This window comes from Ambystoma mexicanum, chromosome 3p (genome assembly GCF_040938575.1).
Source record: "Ambystoma mexicanum isolate Mex_15411 chromosome 3p, UKY_AmexF1_1, whole genome shotgun sequence".
Lineage (NCBI taxonomy): Eukaryota > Metazoa > Chordata > Amphibia > Caudata > Ambystomatidae > Ambystoma > Ambystoma mexicanum.
Genome location: NC_090925.1, coordinates 904,275,445 through 904,291,779, shown reverse-complemented (window position 1 = coordinate 904,291,779; position 16,335 = coordinate 904,275,445). Strand labels below are relative to the sequence as shown.

Here is a 16,335-nt window from a genome sequence, read left to right as displayed (position 1 = left end):
CTGCAAGGAGGAGGACATGGCTTGTGGGTGGAGTCTCTTGCGGTACCTTTTTTATAAGAGAAAATACCAGAAGGCTGAGGAGGTAGCCAGCCCCTTGATGGCTTGTAGTAAGAGGGCATGTAATGGAAGATTTCCAGGGAATAGTCCAGAATCAATCACTTTTGATAGAGTGGGCAGTAGCCTGTTTGATTATATATTAGTTAATATATAATCATGGGCTTTTATAAAGAGCAGAGTTCGAAAATGAGGTGAGCTGTGATCTATTTAGCTCCTGGTTGTAACCTGGAAGAGGTAGTTTGACAACAGGAGCAACTTCTTGCTCTCCAGACCAACCAAGGCCAAACAAACACACCTATGTGAATTTAACTGTACATTTGGGATAAACAAACATTAGGATGCATCTATGTGACATTTAAAGCATAAGTCGTAAATAATTGACGGAATTACATGTTTCCATCTTATATGGAAGTAGATTTGTAGAACACTGTGCAGTAGCTCCTCGTTCCCCAGTGGTAGCTCCTGGTCACTGGTTAACGCTGGATACCAATGAGCTGCTTTTAGCTCCTGCCTATATAATCTTAATTTCGGGCCCCGCAGAGCTTTTTACTACTCCCCAGAGTATGGAGTGATTACTACCCCTTATTACTCTCGGTGCATAGCCCTATGTTTGGGATAGCATAGGAGAGAACTGCATGTCCAAGCATAGGTTTTTTAGTTGGAGGGCATGCTAGGCAAGCCATCAAATGGGCCAAGCTAGACTATTGAAGTTACTCCCAGAGGCATATTATTACATTCTCTGCACATTAGAAGCCCTCTTGTTAGAGCAATCTTAATAAAAGTGTAGATATATCGAAGGTCATGTAGAAGTCACTGAATATTTGGGGATTTTCTTTACTACTAGTGCTAGGCTCATTGAGAAAGTTTGTCTTAACACAAATCCCTGGTATGACAGGGATTGCAGGGCAGCCACAGGGTTGGGGTCCAAAGTGCAAAAGAGGTTCCACTCATAGGCATAGCCCCGTTATAGGAAAGAAATACAAAAATCGAATTAAGAGTAAAAGGGAGGCACATGAAGAGGAGTTTTGGTGGCAAGTGTCAACAGCCATTATTAACTAAAGACCCCCAAAGGTTTTAGAAACTGATGGGGGTGGGAAACACAGTGGAACACACATCATTTGTTGGCTGCATAGCTGAAGGAGCCTGGTATGACCATCTCAAGGATTTGTATAGTACAGACAGATTCTTTAATGATCCTCAGCGGCCTGAAGTAGCCAATGGGCCAGGCCTTCGAGAACTAGAGTGGATGCCATTAGTCCTCAGTCAAGAGGAGGTAAGAACAGCACTCATGAGCCTGAAAACAGGCATAGCCCCAAGTCCAGACAAAATCCCTGTTGATTTTTGCATGCCTGAACCCATGGTCTGGGTACCGTATCTAACAAAATTGTTCAATGCAGCTCAAGAATCTAACAAAATTCCACCCTCTTGAACTAGGACTAAGATTGCTCCAATTTACAAGAAGTGGGGCAGGGACCAACCATGTAATTACAGGCTGATTTCCCTGTGGATGTGAGCGCCAACATTTTTGCCAAAGCAGTATTAGGGCATCTAGATAGTTGGATTGACAAACAGAATGCGAACAATCACTTGTAAGCAGGCTTTCAGCGTAACACAAGTACAATCAAAGTCTCTGTCTCCAGTTGTTGTGTAGTTAATATGTGACCCTGCAGAAAATGTTGTATTCAGTCTTCATAGACTTAAAAACAGCCTTTAATCAAGTTCCGCGGACAGGATTATGGGAAGTGTTAATGCAAATGAACATGCATTCATATTTATTAAAGGCCATTCAATTTATATATCAAAACAAAGAGGCCGTGGTTAGGTGGAAGTTGGATGGCAGCACTACAAAGACGATAAGGACAGATATTGTTTGTTTGATTATTTGTAATGCGTGAGCATACCCGAGGGAATAAGAATATGCGAAGCTTGGTTACAGTAGTAATAGAATATACAGAGAGACAAGATGGTACACCAATAATATATACATATCAACAATGAGTTACATAGATATAATATACATATAGATAAGTGAGCGCACAAGGTTACAATGTGTGCGAGTGGCACGACAGGGGGACAGCCTGGCGCTTGATGTGATTTTGACGGTTTACGTTTTCAGCCAAGAAACTACCTTGGAACAGAAAGTTCTGGTAAGGCAGGTCTTCTCTGAGATTTGGCGGTAAGGAGTTCCACAGTTTGGCTGCTTTCACTGGGAAACTGTTGCCCCCTATGGTGGCACGTTTAAAGTGAGGGACAGAGAGGCAGTCTTTGAATGTGACAGGGTTGCATCCTCGCCCCTACATTATTTTGCCTGTTTATTAATGGGGTCTCCAAAAGGCTGCTTCAGTTCTCTTTAGATGCCCCATCATTGGCGGGCGACAAAATCCTGATTCTTTTGTTCACAGATGATGCAGTATTCGTGTCACTTTTTTCAAGGGGAACTCTAGGTGCAGATAACTGAATTTGTGAAATACTGTATGGCTAATGTGCTAGCCACTGAGACAGGAAAGACCAAAGTGCTGGTATTTAGAGGGAATACGGCGAATCACAAGGCAAGAATAAATCTGGAATTAAATGGGGAGCCCATTGAACAGGTAGCCACCTATGATTATCTTGAGTTGCGAGTAAGAGACGATCGCAGATGGTCTGCCCAAATAGCCAAATGTGGCTAGCCTAACAAGAAAGTGGTGTGATCGCTGGGCTTACACACAAACATGGAATGGGTCCGTTAAAGTATCTAGTGAAGCTTGCAAGCTCCAGGCTAAGCAGGCAGTCCTTTACGGGGCAGCGCTATGGGGGTATGCCAATTGTGGCTCATTGTCCACAATCGAAAATAATGTTAAGAAAATCTTCGGTCTGCCGATAAGTGCTCCACATTTGTCTGTCCATCTGGAGCTGGACCTCCCAAGGCTGGATTTACTGTGTAGGTCCCTACCCATATATATTTGGGTGAAAATCTGGATTACTGTAAAATTGCACAAACATTGGGAGGTAGCGAAGGACCTCATGGTTTACCCAGGAGGGACCTCACTTCCATGATTCCTACACAGGAGGAATTGACTTGCGGCTATTGGGTTAAGTAATTTTTGGGCCCAACCAGAGCTGATGAACATTTCATCCAAGCCTGCGATTCAAAGAGCTCTTACAGTAAAAGCAGAATTGGACACTGTGAGCTTAGTGAATGAGAAATGAGAAGCCCAAGTTAAAGCATTATTTGGAATAGAAGTCAACTCCTTAAGAGGAATGCTTGGATGGTTTACAACCTACACGGTTGAGAACATTGTATATTAAATTGCGGCTGGGCATTTTACCAGTGAGGCAATAAAGCAGCAGATGGAGTAATGGTAATGGGAGAGTCGATGTATGTCCACCCTGTGGTAAGACACCAGAGTTTCACTCATTGTATGTTATTCGCCCAGGGTACTTAGATGTAAGGAAGAATTATTTGAAACCACTATTCCTGGCCAGATTAAGTCGCGCAATGGAGCAGGCAAGGGAATTGTGCCGCGTCTAGTAGAATATTCTGTGTACAATTATTTGTCCAGAGCATGGAGGCGGAGAATGGCGACATCAGAATAATGCAATCCAGAGGTTGCTCATTGGTTTGCTTGTCCCAAAATGCTCCTGGCCTTTTGGAGCGGAGCAGTAAGTCTGCTTCAAACATGGGGCACAGCTAGCGATGGGCCTAAGAAATTGCAGCTGAGCTAGACCTCTGGAGCATTCGCAGTTTAATATGTTGCGCTTTCTTCCTTCTTTATTTGGTGTCCTACCATGCTGCATTTTAACTCCTTATTTGGATTTTAATATGTGGTTTGTAGTACTGTGATTATTGTCTCTTATCGGAGTGCTTATATTCAGGGCAAAGTGAATTGGCCTCCTTACTGAGAATTTTAGAATACTTTAATTTTTATGTGAAATGTTCAATTTGTATGTATTTCTAGCTGTGAGTTTGTTTGTGATATAGCACTACAGAGCACTTGTACTTTATGCACGATGCACTTTCTTGTTTTAACACTTGCACTTGTATTTTAATGTATTTGTTGTGTATATTTGCTTGTGCTTTTATAGCTATTTGCGAAAATAAATCTGATTGAAGAAAATGTCAAATAGAGTGAGTACTTTGGGTAGTGCTCCCAACTGTAAACATGCAGTAAACAATTTGAAGATACTGGCTGAAGGGTAAATGACTCAAAACAACACTAAGGCAACACAAAGTGAATGCAGTTTCTTTGATTTTCTATTATTCTTTGGTTTTCTATTAAACTGCTTAATGTTATTGAGGGTTCCAAGCCTAAGGACGGGAATATTCTAGTAGCATGTGAACCTATGAAAGATCCAATGCTGGAGAAAGATTTCATATCATACCTCAGTTGATTCAGGCACACACATTTTCGCCAGAGGGCATAATCCAAGGGGTCTCATTCAGGGTAAAGGTGGTCAAAAAATAACAGCAGAAATTACAAATCTCGATGGCTCCAATTGTATTTGAGTCCGGAAAGCAATGAAGACACCATACTTGTCTTTTGTAGAATGTTTCTTATTACACAAAGTAAATTCGTCAAAAAAGTGAAAGCTTGATGCAGTAGTAGTAGCAAACGCACCAGAATGGAGTTTAGAATAAGGGGAAATTATTCTTTACTAAAATAACACACACTAGGTAGATCTGTAAGATGTGCAGAGTTAAAAGAACAATTCATTTTTGAAAGCATACTTTATTGAAAAACGGTTGGAAAAGCTGTAGTCACCTGTGATGAATCAGATGGGGTCATCTCTCCTTTACCGACAGTGACCTCTCCCCATGTGGCCAGGGGATGGCAGCCGCTACCTGATCCTGAACCTGGGAGAGGCTGTATGAGGGAGGATCACATGGAAGAAGACAACCTCTGCAAGAGCATCTTGGTATCATCGGACGAGACATGGCACCTGTGAGGAACCTGAGGCCATCCTCCCATCTACTCCCCTTGGATCTTCCTCTCAGTTGGCCAAGGCAGGGCCATCGCTCTTGGATCCCGACCCTGGGGGTGGATTTGCGAGGGAGGATTACCTGGGTGGAGGGACCGTGGGGAGAGGATGCCTTCAGGTGAGGCATTGTATCCCCCTTTTCCTTGTCAGAGTAAACCATCCCCTCCCCGTGCCTTCATAGTTTGTCAGTGTTTTCCTCTTTCACACACACAAAATGTCCCACATTCATATCTCTTTATGACTGGGACAAAGAGAAGCACACTTCACTTCATTCACACCAGTTTGGTACTGAGACGAGGAAGAGGACAATGGCCAGGCATGTCCCAGTTTAAGGGTTGACTATAGTCATGCAAAGGACTTGCACCTGCAACCAATTAGGAGGCTACTGGTGCATACTTATCGCCCCTGTTATCTCCTCCTTTGACATCTCCCCTCACTTTTATGCTGATGATACTCAACTCTTTCACTCTTTCTCCTCCTTCACACCTGACCTCCATCTCAAACTCTCCTCCCATCTCACAGCTATCAAGAACTGGATGTCCTCCCGCTTCCTCTCTTAACACTGATAAGACGGAAGTCCTTTTCTTCCCTTCTAACTCACTTCCTCCTCCCTCTCTTCCCCCATTCATCCACTTTCCCCCCTCCAACCTTCCTATCTCCTCCCATGCTCGTAATTAGGCTTTATATTTGACTCATCTCTCTCCTTCTCACAACACATTTCACTTACCTCTCGCTCCTGCCGCTACCACCTATACAACATTCGCAAAATCCGTCCCTCCCTCACATTCCATGCGACCAAACTCCTTATCTCCTCTGCATCTTTTCCCGACTATTTTACTGCTCCCCTTTATTCTTTGGACTTCCTGCATCGCAGCTTACCTCCCTTAAATCCATTTGCCACTCTGCTGTTCGTACTCTTTGTCTCCTTACCTCCCGTGATTCCATCTCCTCCTCGCGCTCTCATCTTCGTTGGCTACCTTTCCACTTTCAGTTAAAATTCTGTTTTCTCTGCCTTGTTTTTAAATCCTTACATGGTCTAGCTGCTCCTTATCTCTCCTCCCTTCTCACCTTTTACTCCCCCTCACGCTCTCTTCGTTCTACTGACCGTTTCCTCCTCACTGTACCTCCTTCCCCTTGTGCTTCTTCCAGGTTCCGCTCCTTCCAACTCCTTGCTCCTCTTCACCAGAACGCACTCCCTCTCTCAATCTGCTCTTCCAATACCCTTCCCTCATTTCGCACGTCCCTTAAATCCCTTCTCCTCCACTCTCCTCCTTGAAGATCTCCCTATTCTCTCTTCATCCCCCCCTCTCTCCCTCTTCTAACTCCTTAATCCCCACTCCCTTCTCATTCTCCCACCTTCCTATTCTTCACTTGTTCTATCTTTCTCTGTTCCCCCACACCAATCCTACTTCCTCTCCACTTCCCCTTCTCCACAGTTAATTGCTTTTTGCACTGTTTTGCTGTCGAATGATTCATCATGTAATTTTGCTCACATTGTTTATTGTTGTTCACTGTATGAGTTGTTCCATTGTACAGCGCCTTGGTATAAAGTGCTCTATAAATAAACAAATCAATCAAATCAATAACACGAGACACCCGCAAGAGAGAAGGAGAAACCAGTCTGGAGAGAAGAACGCAGCAACCCGACGTGGAGCAGGCTAGAGAAAGGCCGGCAAAAAGGATGCCGAGTTTTGCAGAGAAGAGAGAGGGACGCTAGGGAATGAATGGGGCACGAGAGGGTTGAGGCGCATGCAGCACCAGAGCAGTGCATCCACAGCTAGAGCTGTGGGACACAGAAGACGTCTACCACAGTAGTAAGGTTCAAAGGTGGTGGGCGCTGCTTGATGGAGCTCCCGGCAAGCCAAAGGGCAGCCAGCGAAAGCCAACGACGAGGAAGAAGCCCGGAGGAGCAGTCACATAGCGGTTAGTGAATGAAGGAGAACACTCAGACCGGGGGCGCTTCAGGGCCTGGAATTGGGCAGATCGAAATGCTGATTGGGCGGAAAAGTATAGCAATTGGGTTTGAAGACCGAAGGAAAGAATTTGTGAACATCGAACAAGCTGCAAATACTTTTTGAAATACCACAAGTATTATTAAATACTGAATTAAGGAAAAGAAGTGAAAAATAAATGAAATACTGCACGCCTGAAACGCAAAGTTATGTACATCGATGAACGCATTGAAAGCCAGTAATGAGCACTTTTGAGCTAAGCGGAAAACAAGTGATCAAAACTAAAGGACAATGTGAAAGCAAGGTGGTGCAAAAAAATAAACACTACAGAGTGATTTGTGTGACATTCACATTGTGGCATAATTAAGAGACCGCCAAGAAGAAACCAAATTGAATGTGGACCAATGACACAGGGCCAGAGCGAAAGCCTGTGTTGGCAAGAAGGTCCAAAGACAACATATAAGTCTAACAAAGTGCCAGCTTGGTTGCGTGACCTGTAATGGGTGGCCCATGTGTTCTGACAACTGCGCCTAGACCAAGTAACCCCTACTTGGAAGGATCCAAGGAGACAAGATACAGAAGCTGTTTTGTCTAAAAGGTGCTGAAGTGATTGAAGAAAAGAACAATCTATGTGAACTATTGGAAAAGTGCTGAAGTGATTGGATGAAGGAAAAATCTATGAACTATTGAAAAGCTTGAAGTGTTACAAAGCTGAACTGGAGTTCTTATTGAAAGCTGAACTGATTGTGGTTTTAAAGCTGGAAGAGCTACCTTCTTGGGGAAGGAAACCTCGAGACCTTGTGACTGTGCTGAATTGGGGAAGGGAACCAGAGGTCTGTTGGAACAGTGTTGAACTTGGGAAAGGGGAAGCTGACAAACCAACCAGGAGCTGGAAGAAGCTTGGAACATTATGTTGGAACACTGTTTCTTTTTGTTGCTGACATCCATACACATTGTATCGCTTTAGTGTTGAGGGCAAGTATAGATTTTGGACACAGACAGACTTTTGAGTTGAACTTAATGACACATACTGTCCTTAGTTTCGTTTGGTAAGGAAATACCACCTTAGCATAGGGCAAGTAGGCCGTACTCCATCCTGACATTGAAAAAGAATAAACCTTTTTGTAGAAAAGTGAATCTGTTGTCTGTTTCTTACTTCATGATTCCTTCCAAACATCGCCCTTTTTCTGATACCCCATCCAGAAGCAGAGGAAGGAAGGAAACGATGAATGACTGCCACCGGCTTGCTGTGGGAGAAACAGAATATGCCGGCAAGAGGCGGTGAGTCCACCCAAGGGAAGCAGGGACACCGGGGCATATTGGCAGCCAAGCCAAACCCAAATAATTGCTAATGAAGCACATGAAAGATAACGAGCAAGTGAGCATTGCTTTAAAGGGGAGAACGGAACCAGTATAAGAGACTTTCAAATGTATAAGTGTCTGCAATACACATACAAGAGAAGCCCTGGCAGAACAGTATACCTGGCAGATACAATACAAAATAAAGCAAATATAGGAGACTATCAAATTTGGAAGTGTGCGCAGAGCCAAAATGAGAAAAGTCCTGGCAGGAGAGTATACTCAGCAAATTAAAGGTGCAAGAAAAATACATATATAAGAAAAGTCCTGGCAGGAGAGTATACCGGGCAGACAAGTTGCAAGTGTGATCATATATGGAAAGCCCTGGCAGGAGAATAGACCAGACGGATGCAAGTTATGAGCATGTTTATGTTTATGTGAGAAAGCCCTGGCAGAAAAGTATACCAAGCATGGTCAAGTTGAACAGTGTGTAAAATATATCACGCCAAGTGTACATCAGGACTAGGAAAAGGCTGTGGAAACATATTAAAGAGGAGAAAAAATCTGGTAGGAGAGTACACCAGGTATCCTAACAAAATACAGACTATCAGCCAAGTTGTTTTGCATATCAGTTTTGTTGTGGATCAAGAGACACTTAAGGAACTGATATTCTTGAATATAAAGCAGAGTGAAGAGAAATCCAGGGGAAGGGAACCACTCTCTGGAATTACGAATTCTTTTCCTTCTGGAACTTTGGTGTTGGAGTTCGGTATTTCCTTTTTGAACATTTATACACGACTCAAGGCAAAGACATTACTCTTTTCTCCTTGGAGTTAGTTTTGTTAAAATGTGAGGGCCAGAATAGTACTTAGAACACATGATTGTTTTGCGTTGGACATTGTGACATTGAAAGAGCCTTAATTTTGGTTTTAGGTATGGAAACACCTCTCAGAGCAGGGACAGAGAGGCTGTCTCCCACCCCCTTCCAGTTTGATAAAAGTATTTGGCCAAAACCATTACTCCCTTGTGTCCGAATCTCATTCCTGGCTTCTCACACACCATTCAGAGATACTTGCTCCACAGAATACAAACAAACCAAGGCCTAACTGCCTTAATTCTGCATGATGGGTTTCGCGAGCAGTCTGGCTGCTATAAAGGGACATGTTTGCTTTCAACAAGTCATAATTCACTTTGCCTTTTTCATTGTTCTGTTTTTCCTCTTTTGGGGAGAGAATTACATTAGTTAAACATGCAAATGAAAGTATACAAATGCACTTTGAGTAGAATAATGTGTATTTTAAAGAATTTACAGATTAGCATACTTTATAAACAGTTGGAAAGAGGTAGAATTATTTTGATAAAGTCTTTAGATATTCCTAACTTATGCATTGTTTATAAATAAAGATGCATGGGCGAGAACCCAACATCACGCTACACACAAACACAAGCACTTTGCTTTAGAGGAAATAGAAGCATTTGGTCAAATAATACAATAGTATCTGTGTTATTTGAAGCAATTGCTTTGCCCTGCTTTACCTCCTTTGGGTCTGAAACCTGGAGTTGTGTCTCAGCAGGGGCCTTGATCACCATTAACATCTTCTCTGAGGTGTCTGCAACAGTCCGCAGGTCTTGGCAAGTCACGTATGCTAAAGTGTACACAGTCAAGGGTTGGTAACAATGGGAAGTAATCATTTTAGATATACAGAGCTGCAAATGGAAAATCATTCCAACAATCAATTGGTCTCTCACTTGCAAATGGTTTTATTTGTCTCTACCCGTTAGTGCCACAGGATCATCTGCCAAAGCACAGTAAGCCACCAAGATAACAATGAGAAAGGCACTCAAAGCGGCAATCGGCAAATAACCTACAGATAACTACGTAATTTCCCAAAAGAGCTGGCTCAACCTTTTAGTCGGTCTAAGGTTATAAAATGTCTGACATTAAAATGGGTACTAGTAACACTTACTATTTACAGCACAACAAAATGATGGTAGCAAGTGCTACTTGAATACACAGGGTACTAACTACAGAGGATAAACTTGTTTCTATTAAATGACGGGTGTGCCACAGGTACCCCACCTACAAGGACCAAAATACATTTTGTGAATGTTGTACTGCATCATAAGCAGCACTACACAGTTTTAAGACTGCATTGGAGCAGAAGTAATGCAGGGGATTTCTCTCCAATATTGTTAAGCATTTTATAAGGCCTGGAAGATGTAAATAGGGTTGCCCCAAGGCAGCCATCTCAGATTTCACAATTGTATTTTTTTGAATTTTCATTATTTTAAGAACCGGGATGTCACTTTCTATCACAAATGACTTGCAATAACATTTGCAGATGGGGAAGGCATTCCCCCGAAAGGGCACCTACACATGAGCACAAAGATGAGAACAAGTGGTGAGCCAGTTTATGAGGGTGTGAACAAAGTGGGACATACACCAGGGACAAAACTAAAATAAATGTAAAAAACAGGCTACTTACAAAGGTGTTGGGTGAGAGGCATGTGCCTCAAACTAAAGAGGAATACTGTTCAAACACAAAAAATACATTACGTGGAACTGGAAGGAGTGTTGTGGGATAGAGAGGCAGGGGAGAGGGCAAGGGGAGCTCCCTCTTTGCAAGTAAATGAAGTCTAAACTGCGCTTTAAAGAGATCCACAGTCGGACTGGCTGTGATTGTGAGGGCTAGCAGAGGGAGCAAGGAAAGTAGGGAGAAAGAGGGGAAGAGAGTTTGAACATGGAGGCATGGGCTAGTGAAGCAGTGTGCAGTCTAGAAGCAGAGGGAACACGATGGTGAGTAGACGGATACAGACAGGTGATGAAGAGGAGATCATTTATAGCTTTTGTAGTGAATCAAGCGATCTCATCACTCCCTCTCTGGCGAAACTCTCCTCCTATATCGCCAGCTAAGGGCAGCCACTACCAGATCCCGACCCTGGGGGGGAGGGGGGGGCGGCTGCTTAAGGGAGGATCATATGGGAGGAGACAACCCTCATGGGAGGGAAGGAGACACTGGCAGGTACATGGTATCCCCCTTCCCACCAAAGTTATGACACCAACCCCTTTAATTCCCAAAACTGTATGGTCTATTGTGATTATACAGCCACTCCACCCACTTTGTACTGACAGTAGGGCGCTTTCCTATACTTTTTTATAAAAGCATTGGGACAAGGAAGAGCAGGAGAGCAATACAGAGTGCTGAAGCTGCAAAACTAGAGACACGCTCTAGTGGTTGGATGGATCTGATAGGTGCCGGGATATTTAAAACCCTGGCACCGCGAGGAAGATGGAGCTAGGACGTTGAGTGCATTGCAGAGTGAAGCAAATGAAAGGTGGGTTGAAGACCCAGTGTCTGAACAAGTCAGACTGTTACATGTGGAGGAAGCCCTAGCAGGACAGTATACTAGGCGAGTCTGCGGCCTGCACCAAATTATAAAGTGAACATTGTGAAAGCCCTAGCAAGAGAGTATCCCAGGCAATGTGATTGGGTGTCTGGGACCTGCACCCAAATGTTAAAGAAACCGAGTCAAGAAGAGGAAAGGCAACCTTGTAGGTGTGTGAAATGCAGGGAAAGGGGACCATGCCCCCTGGGCTGGAAAGTGGGATACATTGTGAACGCCAAGGAGAGGAAGAGAACCCATTGACTGAGTGAAAATACAGGGGAATGGAGTCATACCCCCTGAACTGGAAAACTGCATGTTTTAACCAGAGATCTATGACTGTGAATTGTAAAGAATCTGAGAAACTTAGGGGAAGCGGAACCCCTCCTGAGGATTGTGGAACTGTGATTATTTATTTTTGTGTTGGAACTTTGGAAACAAGCTACAGACGGCAAGTTGAAAGACTATGTCCCTTTACACGTTATTTTGAGTTTAGCATGTAAGAGTCAGGTTAGGATTTTGGACACAGGACAGAGAACTCTTTACTTTTGAACATTCTGAAACTGGCATCCTTTGATTTCATTGAGGCGGGGAAACCCCTCATAGCAACAAGGCGGAATAGATCTTTCTCCAACCCTCCTTTTTCTTTAATAAAAGTTTAAAGCAACCATCACAATGCCCCTGTGTTCGAGTCATACTCCTGATTTCTTACACTTTGTAGACTAGAAGGAACTTGAACAGGAGCAGCTCTGTATGGAGAGCCAGCCTGCATGATGTACGTATGTAGAAGTGGGGGAGGAACTGGGTAGGTTGTAAAGGGTGCGGCCAACTAAGTTGAATATTTTGTCTAGAGGGACGAAGGAGTGGCGGTTAAGGAGTAGGCTCAAGCAGGAGTCTCGTGGAGATTAGAGTTTTTATAGCGTAGCGAGTAAGCAATGGACACATTTTCTGAATGATGAGGAGATGAATACAAGCATCGGGGCAGTGGTAATCATGAATTATTACAGTCGGATGGCGCCATCCAAGCAGACCCCATGGTTGCGAGCCTTGGATGAGGGAGCAATGTAGTCAGGCAGGATGGAGATAGAGGGGTGGGATAACGGCGTGGTGAGAATACTCAAGGTGTAGAGAAGCCCCTCAGCACTCCCACCAGAAAAAAAATACAACCCACTAGGGAAAAAGGCCCAGCACACCTCTTGCCAAGAGAACAAGGTTTATTCTCATAGAAAACAAGTACGCAATAGCAAAGAACTCTGCTGCCACGGAGCGCTCTGGCAAAATTAGAACAAGCTTTACTTTTTAAAGGTGAAACGTGTCACAAGTGTCGTACATCCGTAAAGTACAAATCTGTGTAGCTGGTTGGTACGACCATATACGTAGGCGGCCTGCTCCAAAGGAGATGCCAGACCATTGGTCCCAGCTCCTCCTGACCTTTTTACATGTGGGGTCTTCTCAGTACAACTTCTGTTTTTTGACGAGATCACCATGAGGCAGACGAAAACCCTCCAGTGACTGAATACAGTGAGACAGTTTACAATATGTTCCGAGATCACTGGGGAGGGGGGAAGCTGGGGCGGTGCAATGTTTACTACAAAGCCATATTGAAGTGGATTCTCTGAGGTCATTATCCTCAAGGTAAATAGTGACCCAGTTGAAGACTACCAACTGAAGGAGAGCAACTGGGCGGCAGTTTGACTAAATTTGGTAAACAGCTCAGAGAGATAAGGGCAGAATGACTGAGACTTTGCCCGTTTGAGAAGTAAACACGTCGAAAGGAGTACAGGATGCGTTGTCCCAGCCACAGATGGGTGTTAATTTCGGTAAGAGAGGTGGGGGAGAAATAGTCAAGTGTAGAAGGATATGGGGGAGAAAGGATGGACAGGAGGGTCGAGGAGAGGGAGGACGGCAGCGAGTCTCATAAATTTGAGAGCTTTTCCACCCCAAGCAGTGAGCAAAAGCATTAGAAAAAATGTAAGAGACAATAACTATTTGCTTGGGAGGTGTGAGCAGAGCTTGGAGTGTAGATGTTCCTTCAGTGGTGATTGCAAAGGTAGGAGATCGGGTTTGTAAGGTAGAAGGATTTGGCCAAGTCCAGTGCAGAGGTGAGGCCAGCAAGGGTATTTTTGTAAGCTAGGAGTGGGCTGGGGGACTGTGATTTGCGCAAGTGTGTAAGGTCATGGTGCATATTTGTTTTGAGTGTCTGGATCTCAAGGGGTGATCCAGGGTTGAGGATTGGAAGGTATGCATGTGCATGCAGGTCAGTGCTGATCAAAAGCAGTCATAGGTGCATATTGAAAGTCCAAAGAAGCATGGTCAATGGAAGTGGTATCAAGCCAAGAGCGGTCCTTGAATTTCCTCTTGGGCAATGAGGAAGGGAGAAGATGGAGGAGCCAAAATGTTAAAGTGAACAATGGAGTGATCAGAGGGAGAGGGTTCAATGAGAGGTCCGAGGAGGAGAGAGAAATGGAAAGAATATGTCAAGAAATTCCTACCAGAGTGGGTAGGCTGGTCATAGAGGTGGTGGTCGGGTTGGAGGAAGTAAAGTTTAAGGCAGGCGGCTGTGGAGGGCATGAATATGTGAATATTGGTAGGAAGAGTGTACCAGGAAGTCAACAGAGCCAGAATAGTGAGAGGAGGGCAGAGCTGAATAGTGAATAGTAACGAGGAGCAATGACCACCAGCACCACCATCACCAGCTTCAACTTAACTGCTCCAAGAACTCTATGGCCAAGTGCACAAAAGCATCAAACAGTTACTGATACTGGTGATCTCATCGGATAAAATGTAGGGCTTTGGCTTTAAGTCTTCCGTTGTCATGAAACCAATGGAAGGACTTTAATGGCAACAGTTTACAAATGGAAACCAATCGTGAAAGCTATTTAAATGATAGGAAAACCTTCAGTAGCTAATTTCCAGATGGTCCCCCTTCTAAGGTGACTGGCAGATCAGCAGCTCGATTCAAACAACAACTTGATACAAGTAATTAAAAAGTGAAACATTAATCACCATAAAGTCTACTGTACTCCCAGGTTCATTGCCTCTTTCCTCCATACGGTGCCAGGAAACAAGTTACAGGACCGGAGCTTGAAGCGGAGCAGCACTGATTGAAACAAAATCTTTTGGGGGGATTGGCACACTCAAGAATGACAGTATGGGCCCATGATTACATAATTCTTGCCACTACACAGGGGGAAATGGGAAGGAGATTGATACCACAGAGCAAGTGGGTAATTTATATTCACTGACAGCAAAATGTTTTATATAGAACTCCAGTGTACATGGCCTTCATGGATCTCCCTTCAGCCTTTGAGATGGTGAATTGGTCAAGGCTGTGGGAGATCCTAAGGGAGATGAACACACTTGACACCTGTTGAAAGTTGTGAGAAATTGGAGGTCATTCTCACATTATCCCTCTTAGGACCTCCTCTCGGGTATGCAAGAGAGAGGCGAGGATACCAGACCTTGACCCCGGGGTGGATCCACAAGGGAGGATCACCTGAGTGTAGGGCCCTTGGGGATTGGGGGGAGAACGCCCATGGGTGAGACGGGGTATTCCCAACGTTATGACGACGACCTACTCACCTTCCCTCTAAGTTTATTGGTTATTGTCAACCCTGTGCTATCTTCCCTCCTTCACTCTTACAAAGTGCAGGAGTCAGAAACAGGCAAAGTGGAGCAATATCACCTTCCCATTACAAACCATATTCAAATGCTAGGACGAGAACAAAACAGCAGGGAGCAATATCTACTCCCTATCACAGAAACTATTCTGGGAGGAGGGGGAAGGAGAACAATCACAAGGGACATACACTTCCTATTGTAAATCCCAATCCATCAGTTTCCCTCTATTCCCACATAATTCTAAAAAGAAGAGGAGAGGGCATAATGGCGAGACATGGTATCCCCCCTTTTCTGACACTGACTTACCCTCCCTTCCCTCAGCCTTCATGGTCTATTTTCGGTCATGTCTTATTCTACGCCAAGTACTGAGAAGAGGAAGAAAACTAACAGGTATGCACATTTCCCATATAAAACACCACTGTAGTACTGGGACGAAAAAGAGGGATTTGAATGAATACAGAAATGAAGGGCAGGCATGTGCCATTCATTCTATTAACTATGGCCAGGTAACAGAGGACAAGGACACACCTGAAACCCCTTGACAGAGTTCAGGTCTATAAAAGGTGGAGCACACAGCAGAAGGAAGTTCGTCATGAGAGAGCAGCAGTAAGTCCAGTCCAGCCTATGATGAGCTGTGGAGAGTGAGACATAGGAAAGTTGCAGTTTTTCAAAAGTGTGATGAGGGAGCTGTGTCTCCAGGGAGCCTATGAGGAAGAAGGTAACCGTGTGGTGGGTCGGTCCCTTCATTGTGGCAGAGCGGTGCTTGTTCTTCTGGTCAACGAAGCAGACCCGGGAGTGCCTGAGTGGCAGGAGGTGAGACCCTGAACTCAGGTGTAATAAGCTGTGTGATCGAATAAGTTGAGATATCCAACAGCACGACCGGTGAGTTTAAAGTAAATGCAAAAAGCCTGGTACACCAGTGAATGCAAGTTGCTGATGAAAGCTGTTGAAAAACACTGTATCAGAGTGGTTGCATGCAGCCAGCACATTGTCGAAAGTCTCCCATCTAGAGACAATGAGAGAATAAGCGAATGTGATTGCAGCAATGGACCGTCTGCAAACT

At 44.2% G+C, this 16,335-nt stretch overlaps 1 protein-coding gene across 1 annotated transcript in view; it reads right to left on the bottom strand.

Annotated features, from left to right (window-relative positions):
* Nucleotides 1-16,335, bottom strand: part of E2F1 (E2F transcription factor 1) — a 718,581-nt gene that overhangs the window by 216,576 nt on the left and 485,670 nt on the right. The window contains exon 5 of the mRNA XM_069652146.1: nt 9,804-9,918. Within this exon, the coding sequence (XP_069508247.1) occupies nt 9,804-9,918 (115 nt within the window). The remainder of the gene's footprint in view (nt 1-9,803; nt 9,919-16,335) is intronic.